The 19,755-nt window shown below is 31.8% G+C and overlaps 1 protein-coding gene across 1 annotated transcript; it reads left to right on the top strand.

Moving 5' to 3' along the window:
• The first annotated feature begins 1,353 nt into the window (after positions 1–1,353).
• On the top strand, positions 1,354–6,813 carry LOC118203284 (TD and POZ domain-containing protein 1-like). The gene has a single exon (XM_035375558.2). The coding sequence runs from the start codon at positions 1,501–1,503 to the stop codon at positions 3,445–3,447; it is 1,947 nt and encodes a 648-aa protein (XP_035231449.1). The 5' UTR covers positions 1,354–1,500; the 3' UTR covers positions 3,448–6,813.
• Positions 6,814–19,755: the final 12,942 nt, after the last annotated feature.

The raw sequence follows: 19,755 nt of genomic DNA, 5'->3' as shown, positions 1-19,755 counted from the left end.
TACCGCTCCATACTTCGCCCAGCCCTTCTTTATGCAGCAGCGATCTGGGGACATGCAGCTAAAACCAATATTAAACAATTACAAATTCTACAAAATAAAATTCTACGAGAAATTATCAATGCTCCTTTGTATATTCCAAACATCTATATTCACAGAGACCTTCGAATCGAACTTATTCAAGAGTATATTAAACGATTAGCGGTCAACTTCTTTTATTCAGTACAAACCCACAGTAATAGCCTTATTAGCACTCTCAGACACTCCCCGCGTTGCAGAGAAAAACATCGTTACCCATGTGACATCCTACCCACATAAGAATTACAACCTTAATTGACTCATTCACGCTAAACTGACTCTGCGGTTTGACACTCGCGGCTACAACTTATAACGACACTGGACTTGCCACCCCCCGTTTCTTTTTCGCCGCCGCTAGTGCGGACCTCACTCTCTTTTTACCGCCTCCCACACTTCCTTCCACCCTACTCCTTCTGCTCCTACCCGATCCTTATCAGAAGTCGAGTAAAAAGATGTTTCTACATCTTGACACTAGAGAATAAAATACGATCTGTGTGCACATATTAAGCAGAGGCGTAGCTAATGTTTTTAACGCCCGGGGACAACTAAAGATTTTGCACCCCTTTTCTGTGTTACAAGAATGGGAAACATTTCATTCTAAAATTTTTAGCATCAATTTGGCGCCTCTTGGATGCTGCGCCCGGGGCAGATGTCCCTCTTGCCCCACCCTAGCTACGCCACTGATATTAAGCATTCATATCCTATCTAAATAGGCAGTTTTGTTAAGGACTTTGCGGATTCAATCTGCATATCCACAGAAATTATCAAAAATTCCACCCTCCACAAAAGTATGGAACTAAAATATCTAGTTGAAAGTCCAAATGCAGCAATGTCCTCTGGTAGCTCTACAAACTTCAGAACGTCACAGCCGAACGAGTCCCCTAGCCTTTCGTTTGTTTACCAAAGTGAGCTAACCTGTTTTTCTACCGGTTCCTTTAGCTCATTCCAATCTTTGCACATAACATTAAGTAGTTCAATGTTTACTTATTTTAATTGCTAGATCAGTGATAAATACAAAATCACGCACTGGAGAAACGGTGTAGCATCAGGGTGACTGGGCAGAGACCCTACCCTTTGTCAAACAGATAGGTGATTTCGAATGCAGTCAAAAAGTAACTAGCATGAGAAATAACTAATGTTTTTAAATATATATATGTAATAATTTTAAAGTTATAAGAATAATACAAAATGAAAGCAAACCTGCTCTTAGCCTTTGGTTAACAATGAAAGTGACACAGATGGCATAGGGTATTTCCGGTCATGACGTACACACTTGATGACGTAACTTGCGGGTTTCGAGAAATTGTTGCATCTCGTTAAATTCTCCGCTTTGTTTATTATTATTTGTTGTAATATTAAATTAATGAAATTTCTCTGACATTTACCGTAACTTTATGATATGAATCTGTAATCTGTTACAGAAGTATGGCATATTTAAGGAAACTAAATAATTGTAAAAAGGTCTTAAAAGCCATAAAATGCCCTCGATTTCGTTCTAGTGTTAAAGAAAGTGTATTTATATGGTCTATCGAAAATTTCAGTATGTGTTGCCAGAAAGAGGATGATGTGTTAAGTAGTCCAGTATTTTGCTTGAGTGAATGTATACCTGCTAAGTTTTCAGTAAATATTTATCCAAAAGGAAAAGCCGGACATGAAGAATACATTTGTGTTTCTTTTTACCGGGCTCCAGACGCTGCTTCAGACGTTATTTACGTAGAATCTTGGCTCTCATTTGTAGATGCTGATGGACAGTTATGTAATATTCATGAATCACAGAATCATTTAAAAAATTGTGAAGGTTGGGGTTTTCCTACTTTTATCCGTAGAGAAGAAGTTTTTAAAAATGAATCAAAATTTCTCCCTAATGACACTCTTACTTTAAGTTGGGAAGTCAGGGTTGTTGTAGAACATAATGAATCTACAGAAACGAATGTGAATCAAGATGAGGAGGAAATTTCAGTGTATGAAAATTTGTCCCATGATCTAAAAAAATTGTACGAGAGTGGAGAATACAGTGATTTAACTCTTAAATTGGAAGATCAGGAGCTAAAATTGCATAAAATCATCCTTGATGCTCGTTGTTCAGAGCTCAAAAATATTTTTGAAGCTGAAAGATTAAAACATGGGGTTAATGTCGATTTTACAGACTTAAACCCAGAGGCAATGAAAGCATTCATATCCTATTTATATACAGGTAAAGTATATTCTGCAGCTTATGTACCTCTAGGCTTATATGAAATAGCATGCAAATATGGGCCTCGTGAGCTTCAGCATATTTCCAAACCAAATAAAGTTCATGCTAGGACTAAAATTAGTGTTGGAAGTTGTTCTTACACTTGGGTTATTGAAAATTTTAGTTGTTGGAGGCATTCCATTAGTAAAAAAGTATTAGCAGCCTCATGTTTGACAGAAGGTAAAAATTTTGATGTTATATTTGAACCCAAAGGTGCAAGCGGAGATGATGATGAGGATCAAGTGTCAGTTTTCCTTTTCCGACCACAGTGTGCTAAAGAAGAGGAGGCTGTCCGTGTCAAATTTAAAGTCTCTGTTGTAGATATAAATAATAAATTGCAGCACACTGCTATAGTTAATGAAATGTTCGGAACAGGTGAAAAATTAGGCTTTTGTCATTTTGTAAAAAGAGATACGTTGATTAAGGAGAAAAGAAATATTTTGCCAAATGATACCCTTACTCTTCAGTGTGATATTTCTGTGTCGGATGGTAGAGTTGCGATATCTGATCTTGAAGAAATTTTTCTAACACAGACATCTGCAGAATTATCTGATAATCATTTGAAAAAACTTGCAGAGGATTTGGAGGCATTTTATAAGAGTGAAAAGTTAACTGATGTTTCAATTCGAGTGAAGGATAAGGAATTTCCTGTCCATAAAGTGATTTTGACGACCCGTTCACCCGTATTCCGTGGTATGTTTAGTCACGAGATGGCTGAAGAAAAGACAAATGTCATTGAAATTTCTGACATTGATCCAGATGTAATTGAAATCATGCTGCAATATATTTATTCTGGACAGCTTAAAAAAGTAAATATGTATAATGCTTTGGAACTTTATTCTGCGTCAGATAAATATCAACTTTTAGATATGAAAGCGAAATGTTGTACATATATATCAGTTTCCATGACAGCTGAAAATGTGTGTGATGTGCTGATTTTGGCCGATATGCATAGTGATAATAAGCTAAAGTTAGCTGCTAAAAAATCTTTCTGTTCTTATGCATGTGATATATTGGACACAAGTGAGTGGAAAGACATACTGAAAAATAAAGTGTTTCTTGCATCAGAAGTACTGCAATTTCACGATGCTTATTTTCGACGTAATTCTAAGGCCATTAAACGAAATAAATTTCATTAAAATGTTACAATGCAAGGTATAATATTCAATCCAGATGTTCATATATTCTTAAGTAAGAAACTAAATGTAAGATTATTATTCGTAAAAAAAAAGTTGTCAATGTACATTACTTTGAATGCAAAGTTTAATATTATTTGAAATGTATTAAAGAAGAAAACACTTGTTCTGTAACTGATATATTCTGAATAATAATTATTGGTTTACAGTCATAGAAATCATTTTAATAATATTTCTCCCATTCCTTCAAATTTCAAATGCAGATCTTGAAATATTATTTGCTATTCACAAAGGGATGAGGAATAGCGAGGTCAGAGTGATTTAAATAATTTTTCAGTTACTGTATCGAAAATGATGTAACTGAAAAAACAAATTTTGAAAATTGTATTAATAACTGCAGAGCAGTAAAGTAGAAGGGTAGTGTTGTAAGATTTGAATATTTACAGTATGATACCCCGTTTTTTTCTTTCTGAAATTTATGTTTAATTTTCAGAGGCTGGTCAGCATGGAAAAATTGACATATTTATGTTATAATTTTGTTATTCCAGATTTATTAGGCTTCTCTTCAGTTTGTTTTAATGATGTGATTATGATTTCAAATGTACGCATTTTTATAACATTAAGAATGACGGTAAATCCTAAATCATGAAATCATTAAAAAAAATAATTTAGAATCTTTCAGGATGACAGATTGTTATGTGCATGTACCAGTGGTATATGCATTCATATGTTTGATTTGAAAGTAGATTTTGCACTTCAAATCAAAACCATAATTGTTTCCTTTTTTATGATATCTTTATCGTCATTTATATTATGTGTGTTTTTTATAGGCCAATAAAAGCCATTAATATAAAAATAACAATTTTTCTTCTCTTATTTTTAAATGTATTTATATTTTATTAGTATAATATTTTTGCTCATCATATAATTTTAGCAAATGGCTTCAATATTCTTTGATACTCTAAGCTGTCAAATGTAAAATCTGCCGCTTCATACACATGCACGGAAATAAGGTATATTTTACATAGTTATACACAAAAGTCTTAATTATTTTAAAGGCTTTTTTAGATATATTCTTTTTAAATAAAGACGTAAAGATAAAAATTCTAAAGAGATATACAATGATTATTGCCTTTCAAGGGATTTCAAAATAAGAGACCACTTGTAGAATTCTTTACGGAAATTATTTATCACGTAAAAAATTAATATTTATAATTACTAAGCATAAAATATGGCTATGTGTGTATGATTGTAACTGAAAGTTATAAATGAGAAGAGAATAATTTAAATTTTAGCATTCTGAAGAAAACTTAAGGAAGTTTATGATCAAAGCTGCCTTTTTATATGATGGCAAGCTAAATAGGTTTGAGAAAATATAAAAATTTAATTTGTATGGTTCTTTCTCATTAAATCTGCTCCCATGCTTAGTCACCAAAATCGGCAAATTTAATTGTTCAAAATACAAATTTCAAATGTTGTCAAAGGCCTATGAAGTTGTTAACAAAGAAGTATCCTCTATGTATTATGAAAATTGATGTTTTGACTTTGAATATTTGAAGAAAAAAAAAGAACTGTTATGAACCTTTTTCACGTATTCCAAAAAAACTGGATGTGGCATTTATAGACTATGTACTATTGTTTTTAGGCTGTTAAAGGGAGCATTGACCAAAGACAATTAATGGTTTATGGAAAGCAGTATAAGAAGCATGAAAAAGAATTTCTGTTGTAAAATTTAAAAATGTACTTTTTTGTGGAAATTAAGGTGTAGATGATAGTTACGAGAGAAGAACCAGATTGGCATTCAAAAAAATTCATATTATAATTAATTACTTTGCTGTTTTATAATGAATTAAACAAAAGTAAATGAACCTGCTCTATATATAAAACAAGAAAAAATTTATTAGTAGAACACACTTGATAGAAGTAATGCAGATGCAAACAATTAAAGTGATTAGTCATAGTTGATTGGATGAACCCCTGCCATCAGTGCAAAGAAATATTGTGATAGGTAATTACATGCAAGAAACTCAATTTAAAATAGAACATTAGGAATATAAAAAAAAATCTCAGAAAGACATCACTGACCTAAACGTCATGAAGCCTTTCCTGCTGGGTGTGCAGATTATCATAAACCTCCATGTAATTGTCAATGTTAACTGTTAATACCAATTATGGATAATTATTAGTAATAATTAGACTAATCCGTTAAACTTGTTCATGTAGTGGTCATCAGATATCATTATTTCAGAAATAACCTCTCTTTTACCGAGTACATTTCTTAATACCTAAATTAAATTCAAATTTTTAATATTACTAATATGCAGATTTGATATAAAAAGCGCACTGGTTTTTTCAAGATGTTACACACAGTGATATCAAAGTATAAAACTGTCAATTTCATATTTCATACTTAGGAAACTTGAAATATAGAACTTACAGAAAGTGCTACTCCATTGTTATGCATATAGTAGTTTTTAAAATTAATCAGCAGTTCATAAACACATGAAAGAAAGAAAAATATCAAGTCAAGTATGATGGCTTTTTGTATAATTTTCAAATCATATTTTTTTATATTTTTTAGTTATCAAGTTTTATTATTAAATGTATTATTGCATTTGAGATTATTAAAAAGTAATAATTTTATATGGGTAAATGAGAAAATAAGAAAGAATGTTAATTTTATTTTCATATGCACAAAATTATATGATATGTAATAATCTAAAGGAAAGGATTTACTGTAATTTCTTATTGGATAATTAGCTCAATCACTTAAAAAATCTTGAAATGTAAGTACCTTTATGGCTTACACATATTGCTTAAGATACTTTTAAGATAATTATCATTATTTAGTCTTGTAAATGGGTTAACTAGATTTCATTATGAAATTTTCTTTTAAATAAAAGTTTTGCTTTTGTTTTGTTGGTACCTCCATAACTATTTTCAAATGCATTCATAATTAAAACCTGAACTTTAGAAGGTTAATATGCCTAAATGCCTGTCAGAATTATTTTGGTTGATTAAATCCAAAGATAATTGTCTCAAATATTTACTAGAAAGAGCTGATAACATTGGAGTGGATTGTAATCATGAAATAATGTATATATGTATATAGTACCCAATTCATGCACACATGTTACACACACACCTTACCTGGCCTTTATTTTCAGAACCATTGGTTATGGACATATACTTCCAGTTACGAAAATGTGAGAAGTGATGCAAATATTCCTGTTTTGGTACTTTTAAATTTAAAGAAAGTAATTGTATAAAAATTGTAAAATTTCATTTTTTACGCATTCTTATATTTCCTGTACTTACATTTAGAAAATTTGTCTACGTCTTTTAAAAAATAAAGCAAGAAAAAGTTGTGATCCCTTATTTTATTACAAAATTTTATCAAAATATTTATTAAAGTTGGAGATCATATTCAGAAGCCATACATAAATTGAAGAGCAAAATATTTGTATCTGTGCATAATTAAAAATAAAATATTAATTTAGTAAAAGGTTTGCATTAATAGAAATTAACTGATGAGCATGTCTTGGTTGATCTTTGGATTATGGTAACTTGGCGAAAATTTGGCGACCAACTCTGCTACAGCAACCCTCTATTTTTTCTTCGCCGCCATTTTGTCTACACAAAGTAAAGCGATGTTTCTTTTCTTTTTATTTACTGAACACTTTTTCCAACAATCTACTAGCCGAATTACATTTATGCTAGAAATTTTATGTAACAAAACTGCTTAATCATGACAAATATTAACTGCAAAATTTGGAAAAAGTGCACAATCGCAAACGCCTTGCGCGATTTTCAGAATAGCACATACACATATTATTTTACTTATTTTTACTTAAAAAAACATCCCAGAATTGCACAAAAATGGCATTGCACACACTCTTAACTTTATCCATCTACACTACTATTTTCTCATAAATTACAAAAATTTGCACAAAAATGCAAAACAATTCTGTGATTCTTTAAACTTGGTAAAAAGCACATATATGAAATTACCTGATCGCGAAAAAGTATATACCCTTTCCAAGGATGAACATTTCCACGTATAAAATAAATAAAATATCCAAAAACTTTTACCTCTAAATTATCTATTATATTATAAACGTCACCAACGAATTCATACCGCAAACATTACAAATGGTTACAAATACTTAGTGTCAAATATTTAAATTATTTGCATACACGTTTACTTCAACTGAAACGTATAACAAATTCCTACAAACATAAAATTCACAAAATAACTATCATTTAATTAAAATATCACTAAACCATGTACACGTCGACTTATTTTTACTTAAATAAACATCCCAGAATTGCACAAAAATGGCATTGCGCACACTCTTCACTATATCCATGTACACTGCTTTTTTCTCATAAATTAGAAAAATTTCACGAAAATGCATGAAAATACTCAACATATTCTACTCAAACGTATTCCAAAATACAACAAACATATAACTCACAAAATCATGATCATTAAATTAAAAAACACTACTTAAAATATAAATAAGCACATACATTAAATTAATAAAAATTAGATTACAATCCTAATTACTTTAAATTAAATTATTGCTAATAACAATTTTCCAATAATACCATACTAATTTATTTACTCCTTACATTTAGAACAATGCATAAAAATAATATCCTCAAATGATTAAAAATACTAACTTACCTAATCTTCAGAATTTTCATTACGTGGCACGCACACTTCCACTATTTCACACAACACACAATGAAGCTTAATACAAAATAATATAGTACTACAGTTTTCCAAATCCCCCCCTTTTCCAATTAAAGAACTGTAATTCATCCATTAATGTCACATGACATATCTCATGATCTCTCATTTCCCTCACACAAAATAATGCGTAATCGGAATTGAGTACTTCTCACATTACAACCAAAGTCTTAGGTAGTAACCTTTATCGCCTCCAAAATGTCGCGAAACTACCAGTTACCATATTCCAAAGATCAGCCCATTTCTTTGCAGATTATTGTGGAAGAAGCATAATATATATATGTGATGATGTCATTTTCGTAGCAGTCTTAACAAGTATTCTCAGCCATGACTCAAACATGATTTGGGTTTCATCTTTTCCCCCCAAAAAAAACCACATCATCACAGAGAACCTTCTGCATTGCTTATAGTTTTTAGCCAATCAATTTAACGAAAAAATTTTTTTAATAATGAATCTTGTAGCATTCATGTTGTAGAAAACACTGGCAGGCTTCAGTGTTGGCACATAGCAAAATCATATTTACATTAATTAAAAAAAAAAGTATTTGTAATGTAATGACATTTTTTTGTATCATTACCAGATTATGATTAAAAGTTTGTGAGAATATTAAAAACATATTTTTAGACTTTGAATCTCATAAATTACCTGTGTGAAAATTCTTTCAGCTTGCCAAATGCAATAAAATTAATTTAAAAAAAAACACCTAGTAAATTGCAAAAGAATATTATTGAAAGACATATAAGGGGAAAAAATCAACTGTACTTACGTATTAACGTAATTACCTTGGCACAATTTGATGATATTTTAATGATCAAAAGATAGAAGTTTCTTATCAGGTGCAAATTGATGTCTTTCATGCCTTTTTCTAGAAACATTTATAAACTGTTTTTATAGTGTGTCAGTAAACATTATCTACATATGAAAAGAAAACACATTTTGGCAATTTAAAATACAAATTTTAACTATTAAATAAGGATTACGTGATAAAGTAAAAATATGAAACACACTTTTATTCAAATCTTTCTGCAATTTTTTTGTTCTGTTCTTCTCTGGAAATATGCAGTGATCTGTTTTCACCTAAAAACCATCAGAGAACAGTGGAGACAGCTTCTTGCAAACCTAGGAAACAGTGACTATGTATGAAACACATTTCCTTGTTGTTACCCGTAGAAAATGTTCATCAAAATTCTGTACTCCTGGCAGAAATTTTACTGCAGTTTTTCCTATTCTTGTCAGATTTCAAGCTTGTTTTTTAAAGCTAAGTTTAAGGCAAAAATAGATTTGTTTTAAAAAAAAAAAGCATTAGAACTTGGAATACAACAAAAAATGCATATGGAAATGGCAGCATTGCTTGAATGAAGGTTGTTTATGCATATAATAGGTGCCAGAGTTTAGCATATTCTGAAATTTTGGTGACTTCTATTAAAAGTGATTGCTTTAATAAATTATTGTAATTTGTTTATTAATTGGCCCATCAATGTAAATTAAAAATGATATCCAAGATTGCAAATTTTGAAATCTTTCAATTTTTGTAGTACAGGAATTAATTTTTGTAGTACAGGAACTACAAAAATTTCAATTTTTGTAGTACAGGAACATTTTGTTTTTTATTTTTTGTAATGAGTATAATATTTTTCTTAGCATAAATGTTGGGGAAGTATATAAAAATTAATATTTTTTAACTTTTACGAAATTGATTTTTTTTTTTTTTTTTTTTTTTGTTTAAATTTTTAAATATCACAACGGGAATATTTGTGTCATTTAATCCTTTGACTGCTAACTAGTCTAAGTTAAAGCACTTCTCATGAGTGGCGTGCGACCGCAGAGTGATTGACCAACTAAATGAGATTTAATTTTTTCTCATTGCTAAGCAACAAATGAAGTATGAGGTTTATGCGGGTGTTAGACATTTATGATAGAAATAATTTCTGAACAGACACATGAGACAGAAGTGAACAGCCAAAACCTTTGCCGAGCATGCATTTCCATTCATCGTCTACACTAATAGTTTGCTCCAGATGCACATACGCACCCATAGCAGTCAAAGAATCAAACCAGTTTTGTAAATGGAAGTATGTGTCTATAACCAATGGCTTCAAAAATAAATGCTGAGTAAGGACTTTTGGTTAGGTAATGTATATGTTACAAGAATTAGCCATAATATATTAGAACTGGACACAACAAAGCAGTACCTGGTATTTGTTCTTATAAAAGTAATTTGGTTCTAGGGAAAAGGTGTTATTGGTTTGCTAATATTACTAACCATAGAACTTATAATGGGAGAAGAATGGAAACTGCCATAGACTTACCCCTGTATTAACTAACAGCAGTTAACTCATTACGAAATCCACATATCAGAAGTAACTTGTAATCTGAGCTATGGTCAGCACAAATGGAATACTGCATTTGTGAATTATGGAATCCGACCTATCATACAAAATATGACAGGAAAAATTTCCTTTTCGTTTGAAGTGCTTGTATGCAATAAATTCCTATTTATAAAGCAATCACAGAAAGCACAATAAATATGTTGCAAAACGTTAGATGAAATGCCTTATTTTAATGATTATTTAATTTTAACGAAAGAAGTGTTCACTTATCCATTGCCAGTTTCACATAAATTGTTAGTTTTTTCAGTGACATAGAGTAACATTTTGTAATACATGTGCAGAAAAAATTATTTTGTTGTTTTTTGCAATTACATACTAAAATATAATATAAAATAAATATGCTTAAGCTGGGATTCTTGTAACAAATTCTTTTATTCAAATTCAAACATAGAATACTATAAAGACGATAAGTAGCATAATAATATGCTCTGTATTTTAGTTCATATATATTACTTTGTCATATAGAGATAAATTTTAAAAGTTGATGACTAAATTAACAAAAATATCCATAAATGTTCTTCGATCTACTAAAAGTAGTTTAAAATTTCAGGTTACGAATGAAATGGTAAATTATAGGTGAATAATATATATAAAATGAGATATTCAGACGAAAATAACCTATGTAATAAAATTTTACTTTGAGGTTGTTTATCTTCTACCTCAAGCTTTTTCAAGTGCTATTACTGGGTTCATATCCTGGGAAAAGGCACGCTGTATGGGAGTTTTCATGGTTTTTCCATATCTGACATGAATATGAGTCAGATTATCATAAAAGTACCTTCTACAAAGTCATCCCTATATAAAGGGGCTTTTAAAGATGGTGTTTTTTGTGCTTTGCTATATAATGTTATGCAATCTAGTCAAGTATTATGAACCACTTTCAATCATATGAATGCATGTGTCTCATAGTTTTGTTGAAAAAAAAAAAAAAAAGTTTTTGCTTTTTCTCCTACCTTATCTCACAAACATTTTTTTTTTTACCTTTTTTTTTTATAGAATTATGATTTTTATAAAATTCTGTGCATTTAATTTTTTTACTGTCATGTAATCAGATTGAAAATAACTTATCGGAAAATGTGTTGGTTTCCAGAGATGTTATTTTATATGAAAGCATAAGATGTTGAGCTTGAAAAATAAAGTAACTTCTTTTTTTATATATAAAATTTTAATATAAAAACAACATTAGTTCATTATTTTCTGAAGTTCTTGAAAACTCTCCAGTGGCTGAGTGATAAAGTCGCTGAACAGTGGTGGTTCAAATGCTGGTAAACAGGCAGGCTGCATGGATCTTTTCGTGTTTTTTACTATGTGTAACATGGATATGAGACAGTTATCTTTAGAAGATCCTCCGTGTAGGCATCGCTCCCCTTAGGCAGACAGCCCTTGCATGTTTTTCTGTGATTGAATAAGCCAAATTATATCTGAAGTTCTTGGCATTACAAATCATAATTTTTTTAAATCTATTTCACTACACTTTATTTATTTCTGATATCAAGACCCCATGCTAGTAGAATACTGTTACTTGCAATCAGGAATAAATCACTGTACATGTTTCGATTAAAATCATTTCATGTATTTGTATTTATTTTAGATTTCTAGTAGCCATTCTTTTAAGTTGTATATATCATTAAAGTTACCATACCTATCTGTAAAGAGATTTCAAACTAACATTTATATTCCATGCAAAGAGATGCCCTGTTACCAATAAGTACTGTTATATGAAATCAGCATCATAATGGGACCTAAAGTTTCCTTGGACTGGAATTAAAGAGTTCAACAATCTCTTTGGGAAGTGGTGACCATATTCAAGATCCCGAACCAGTACCTTCTAAATACATGAAGGCCACAGTGCATTTCCTAAGAGGAAGTGTGATGTCAGTCTTAGTAGGCATAATGTTTCACTTAACCTTTTCTGGCACAGTGTGCCCAGTCTGGTTCCACCCAAAATATTCCCTCTGTACACACAGAAAAATTGAGAAGGCTTTATATGTTACTATAGGTTACTTTAAACCTTCTTTATTTGTTCTAGATGGCAGCACAACACAAACCAGTCCATACATTTTAGCCATGTTTAGCATTTAAAGACCTTAATTTTTCAAAATCTTCCATATTCTTTTTAGGATATAAAAGGAATTGTTTCAAAAGAAATTTCTGTGTTATTTTCTTGGCTGTATGCTAATCTCTTTATTCTATATTAGTTTTAAATTTTTACCCTGACATCTTGCCTAAAATCGAACGACGAACATCTGGTGTTCCCAGAGTGGGATCATTGAAACACCAGGACCAGACCAATAACTGTATCTTTATTTCACTGCAGTGTTTTCTTCTGTGAGATCATTCACATTAGAAAGGTAGGTACACATCTGTGTTTCATTTCCCATTTTTCTTTTCTCTCTCTCTCTCTCTCTTTTTTTTTTTTTTTTTAACCAAAGAAATTGTTGGGATGTTTTTCTGAAGGTCGGGGTAATTTTATCAGCTAGCTCTTTGACTTTCCTTTAGTTCTCTCTCTCTCTTTTTTTTTTTTTTTTTTTCCTTTCTCTTTTCTTGAAAGAAGTTTTGTTAGCTCTACGTTTTGATAGTTTTGAGTTGTAGATGTTGATTTTATTTTAGAGTTTCTATTTTCTCAATTGTAGCTGTACTATTAGTTTATTTTTTCTCATTTTTAATTATTTTGAAAATGGATCAGAGAAGGCTGACCATTTCAGAAGGAATCGTACATACGCACGTACGTACATACGTTCGTACAGACTCCAGGAAAAATTCTCTTCAGAATTCATTTTAAAGCGGTTTTATAATTTTTTTGGAGGAAACGAGTCTTTTATTCTGTTCTTATGTACAGATATCGCCCAAAAACATCGTTAAATTGCATTCGATAGCGGTCAAAATGGATATTTTCGTTGAAATATGCTGCCTGAAACTTTTCGCGATTACAATACTTCCTTTTTACTTCGTACAAAGAAGTAAAAAAGGAACTCACTTTCCATTGTAAACTTTTAAAAGTCGCCAACGTTTAAAAAATGATAAACTACGCCAAGGTAGAAACCCGCCTTTTTTTAAAAAAAAGGTTCACTAGAACAGTCGCGTACGTAGAATCCGTTCTTTCGATTGGGTTCTATTGACGGATCTGACAACTCAATGCGCATGCGTGGTTAATGTTGGTGCGAATAGCTTAAGCGGCTAATCGCACCGGTGGTGCGAATAGCATCGGCCGTCACTTGCTTCGAAAAGTGCCACCATGAAAATAGACGATTTTGGAATATAAGTGTAAATAATGTAAATATCATATAGCGAAGTTATCTTTTTTCATTTATGCGCGTGTAATCATCATATAATCAAAAAGTGCTTTTTTGGGGGGCTGTAGAGTAGGAGGCCTCCTTGGGTAATGCTAAATCTGGTACGGTAATCAGAATGTAGTATTTTTTAATCATAGGCAAAATCTTTTACTCTATTACGCGTTTCCCACCATTGCTCGGTCCAGCGCACGTTTCGAAGCTCCATTCCAGAGATGGTCATACTTCAAGACGATAGGAGCCGCATGGAGCACTCGAGAGCCGTAAGTCCAAATTTATATTGTATCAAAATAATCAGACAGGTTTTGAATATAATAAATATTGTGAAGTAAATTAATGACTATGTGTTAACATTATGGTATTACAACTTTGAGACAGATGCTTTTAATATAAAAATAATTTGTATAATAAGCCGTTTTGAACAATAATAAATAAAGCGTAGCTGGGTAATCAACTATGATAAAAAAACATATCGTTAATAATATCATTTTTTGGTATCAATATTAACAATAGAATAAACATTATTTTGCTTTTCGTTGCTATTACCAGACTGGTAGCGATGAGTTGTAGCAGGCTAGTCACCACAGTACTCCCCTCCAGTGCTAACGATACCTAACAAACACTTTGGGTTGATGCGAACTCGACGACCCGAGCGTCTTCTTGTCACCCCTGCTTCGTACAACTTCACTTTCCTGACTACCCCAACAATTGTTGCCAACACCATCAGCTCCTTACAAACAAAGAAAGCCCCAGGGCACGATGGCATATCGATCAAAGCACTGAAACATCTTCCGATCAACGCTTTTACCTGCCTAACTAAGATAATCGAAACAACATTATCAAATTCGCTCATTTTCCTAACTCATGGAAGCAAGCTATAATAATTGTTTTTGTTAAACCACAACAAAATTAAACCTTCCCACAGAACTATCGCCCTATCAGTTTACTTAGCCATCTGTCTAAAGTTGCTGAGAAAATCCTACTTTTCCACATCCAAAAAATTCACCCTACCATGAATCAAGGCTGACTTGAGATTGCATCCTGAACATTACGCACTTGCTTTCCACGCTTTGGCCTAGCTACATCGCCGTCTGTCTGCTGCTGCTTTCTTGCTACAAAGCAAACAAAAATGAAAGCCTTTTGGAACAGGCACATTTAATGTGCCGACTTGTGTGTAGCCGCTACTAGAGATACAGGCTGACTCGTCAGCCATTTTGAATCTAAGCTTTAGGGTTGCAATTTAGGTGTGGAGCGGCAACTTCGGCTCTTTAGCGCTGTCCGCTAAAATTTAACATTCTAGAGAATCCGAATTTCAGCTTTTTTCTGCACTCCTATAAAGATGCGTGGCTTTTTCCCCTTCTTTTGTCTGCAGTACAGATTCTTTCTCGTATTTTTTTTTTTAAATTGCCAAATTTCTCGTATGATTCAAGTTACTTTAAAAGTTTCTAAAACATTTTCACATATCATATTTCAAATTTGTATTTTTAGTATTAATACAATTTGCCAAATTTGTATTTTTATGCTTTCTTTTTGAATTCCTTTATTGAATTTTCAATTTTTTCTTTTAAATACACGCATAATGTTATTTATCTCAAAATGTATTTTTTGACAAGAGCTTTCCCTCAACCACATTCTTAATATGGTTGAGGGAAATCCCTCAACCTCCATTAATTTAGGATAAGGTTTAATCTTTAATTTTTGTTTTTTATTTTTAATATGTTATTTGAATTTTGCTCACATGGAATCAAACGTCTATTACTGTAGCAAATTTGTTAAAAATGTTATTTTGTGTGTGTTTCCAGAAAAAGCTGCTAAACACTTTATGATTTTAAATACTGATTCAAGATATACACCTTTAAATTATAACGCTTTTAGAATGAAGTGCAGAATGCTATAAAAATTACTTCAATGCTCAGATGACTGTGGGATTCATAGATTTAATAGAGTAAAAAATTCCATTAAATTTTTTTTTTTGGTTCTTTATTTAGCTATAAACAATATTAAAATAATACACACACAAATAAATAAAAATAAAAATAATACCTTTACATACAGAATTTACAGATACTATTTACTTATAAGTTTATTTGTTGTTGATGGTTACTTTTTATTATACTTGGAAAAATTATACTTACATACATATGCTCTTAATATTACACATATCTGAATATTTAAATGATAATTCCATAACATAATAAGATTCAATCTATATTACAGCAAAGACAATACTTAAATCACAGTTCTTTTTATTAATTAATTTGCATAAGTAAAAACATAAAAATATTATTTAGCTTCAAATCTATAAAATAAGTCCTCTAGTAACAAACATATGACAAACACATATAGTGAAAATAAAGATAAATAAATAAAAATGTTTTGCTTTTTGGTCTAATGTAGTGCAATTCAGTCTATTATATTCAAATTTTATTAAAACATACTGCAGTAATTGAATTTTTTCCATTATACATCAAACAGCTTTATATAGAATGATATTATATTAGTTTTACTTTTAAAACTAATATAATATAATTAATTCTCATTTATATGCGGAGATGTTTGAATAAATGCAAAAAACCATGTCCCTGACACAGTTCATTTGGGGCTAGCAGAGAACCACGATATGGCTGCCCAAACCAGAACAGAACCCCCGCCATGTTTCACTCTTGGCAACAAACAGTCTGTATTATAGGCTTGAGATGGCGTTCTCCAGACGTAAACTCGGCTAGAAGTGGGAAACAATGTGAAAGAAGACTCGTCAGACCATATTACTCGCTTCCACTGCTCTATAGTCCAGGCTTTATGATTTAAACACCACCTTTTCCTGTAACGGGCATTAGCGTCACTGATGAGTGGCTTCTCAATTGCAGCAATTCCCTGTTTATGAAGCTCCCTTCAAATTGTTTTGGTACTCACAGGGTTCGGTAACACAACATTCATTTCAGCAGTAACTTTTGCAGCTGTGGTCTTCTTATTTTTCGTCACAATTGCTCTTAATGATCGTCTGTCGCGATCACTCAGGACACACCTTCGTCCGCCCTGTGATTTAGCAGATGATGTTTTTCCGCTTTTCAAATATACGGAATAAATCTTCGATACAGTACCTCTTGAAACACTAAACACCTCGGCTACCTTGCTTACGGAAGCACCTACCATACGTGCTCCAACACTTTGCCCACGTTCGAAGTCTGTTAACTCTGACATAATGCAATGACAACCTCACATAACAGTACTCCGACAACAACTGAACTGTTTAGCACATTTACGAAGTTGTATAGGTGGCGTCAGTAGTCAGAAACGTCAGTGCCACCTACATTTCATTAAAATCAATCTTTCTTTTCAAACATGCATTTCACAAGGTGTTTCCATATTTTTGTCCATCCACTGTATCTCATTGATATATTATAAATATAGCTTAAACATGTTTTATGTGCATACCCAAAGGGGGTGGGAAGTAAGCCTTGATTCAAAATCTGTTTTAAAGCAATAAGTAAATAAATAAAATACACTGGTTCTATTAGAATGTCAAAAAATACTGTTATGTATTCTATAAACAAATCCAAATTATCACATCATACTATATAACCCTGGTACAAAAGAAGAAATGTCTGATTAGGAACATACTCTATTTATTTGGTAAAAAAGAAGAGTAAAACATATGCAACATCCCATTATGAAAAATCCTGCAAGCCATTACAATACTATAAGACATTGATTAGTAAGGTAAACATCAGTTGATCATTCTTTCACAACAGCAATAAATGTTTCATTTAAAATTCCTAATAACATGCCAAAACAGATTCACAATTGATGCCTCATTTAAGGTCACACAAAAGTAAATCCGATTTAGCTGACTATGAGATCTTCTATTGTAGAGGACTTTCTAAGGAGAACTGGCTTGTATTCACATTACACATGGGGAAAAACCACAAAAAAAAAACCAACCATGCAGCCAGCCTGTTCGGAAATAGAACAGAAGATGGAACTCCCAGCATTCAGTAACTTTAACCATTCAGCTGTTAGTGGGCCTAATTATTATTCGAAGAGACAAACAGCAATTTTTCAGTGACAACTATACTTTTTTACAGACAGAACTGAACAGCAAAAACTTCTTAAACTCTTGATTAGATTCTAGTTTACTTTCTTCCTTTTAAAAGCAGGAGATGCAAAACTTTGCCGCTGCTGCCTTTTATTTTGAAGAAGCTTCTTGAGACCAATTCCACGGGCAGTCAAATAATATTTTATTATCTTTGTTTTGATATTGCAACAGGAGGGAATATTTACCTCGCCTGCTTTCTTACAAATCATATTAACAAATTCCACATCCATAGTTACATTTCCATGTATTATTTCGTCTCGAAAATTTTGAATTATTTTTTCACACAGAAGGCACAATTTAAAAATTTCTGGAGAAGGACATTTAAGCCCACCTAAATTTGCAAAATTAATTATGTACTGCTTATTTTCATCAATGGAAGGAGTATTTTGCTCACAAACTAAGAGAAACTGTGAGCATGAATTACAAGCATTTTTCAAAACAGAATTTATTGCAGCTCCTGCAATATAACAGACGTTATTTTCCTCACTAAGGGTGAGATTCTGTAGAGATACATCAGAAACTTCTGGTATGGTAACAGGCTCTAAAGCTTTTTTCTCCTTCAGAAATTCAAATTCATCTTTCACATAGTTTAATAAGTAAATATCTGAATCAGTAGCATAACTGGAGTTCTTAATGTCAGATATAAACTGAGATAAACAGATAAGCTTTAATGCTTTCACAGCTTGCAAAGCACTTGGCCTCAAACCAGCTTTTCTGCATATCTGAGAAAATACATTTTCTAGAGCATCTTGTGTCAATCTGCTCGTCAAAATAAACTGAAAATCATTCAGAAAACATGCCTCTGCTAACTGTATGGCTGATAAAGTAGAAAGAATCAAACCAGTATGTAATGGTTTCCATCCTTTACCAATTTCTATAAGCTGTATAACATTAATAAATTCAAAAAGTAACTCAATTTTTTTGCTTTTATTTGTCACAGAAATTGAGTTCTTTCTACATCTAGAGGATAGCATTTGAAACCACTGACATATAAATCTTATCCACCATGCTGTTGTAAGAGCATTAGGGCTTATCTCTTTTAAAGCTACTGCCTTCTCCAATCCCACAGCTGTTTTAATTGGAAAAAACCTCACAGCAGAAGCAACATTCATTTTATCAAAATGTGAGGGGAAGAGGTCTTCTTTGCTGAGATGATGCATAGTTCTCAAACCACAATTTTGGTTTGTTTCAGTAATCCAGATATCTTTTATAAATCCTGCAGATAAATGCAAAGTAACCAAATTTTCTTTATTGCAAACATAACTGGGCAGTTTTATACTATGATTAAGAGTTGCAGACCAGAGATTTTTTTAAAAGATGTGGCACATCTGCAAATACATAAATAATTTTGCCCTTAATTTCAGTAGTGAAATTATTTCTTTGGTTTCGAGAAACAGATATTCCCAAAGAATTCCACAGGCTTCTATTTACTGCTGCCATATCGCTAACAATACCAGCAACATTAAATCCAACAGAATTGACAGCTTCGATAACATTGACAACAAGTTGTTTGAGCTGGCATCCTGTTACCTGTCCAGTTATCTCATGGGCAACCACTTGCTTCCATTTCAGCTTCAAACCTCTTAGTAAAATAACTAAATAGTGATTTCCTGTACCCTTTTGATTTCCTAATGTACATTTACCAATAAATTTACGTTTTGAAATATCAAAATCAGGATTGCCAGAAATCTCCATTTCATCCAATGATAAAATACAGTCTTTATCACTAGCATTCATTTTTTCTCCTTTAATTTTCAAAGGTTCAATCATCTCACTGA

This window comes from Stegodyphus dumicola, chromosome X2 (genome assembly GCF_044657685.1).
Source record: "Stegodyphus dumicola isolate Sdum_Otavi_A_Nest chromosome X2, ASM4465768v1".
Lineage (NCBI taxonomy): Eukaryota > Metazoa > Arthropoda > Arachnida > Araneae > Eresidae > Stegodyphus > Stegodyphus dumicola.
The sequence above is the reverse complement of the archived record's forward strand: the minus strand, read 5'-3'. Positions and strand labels throughout refer to the sequence as shown.

What these genes read in the sequence shown, in the direction of transcription:
- LOC118203284 (XM_035375558.2), top strand. Translation starts at nt 1,501, where the DNA reads ATGGCATATTTAAGGAAACTAAATAATTGTAAAAAGGTCTTAAAAGCC.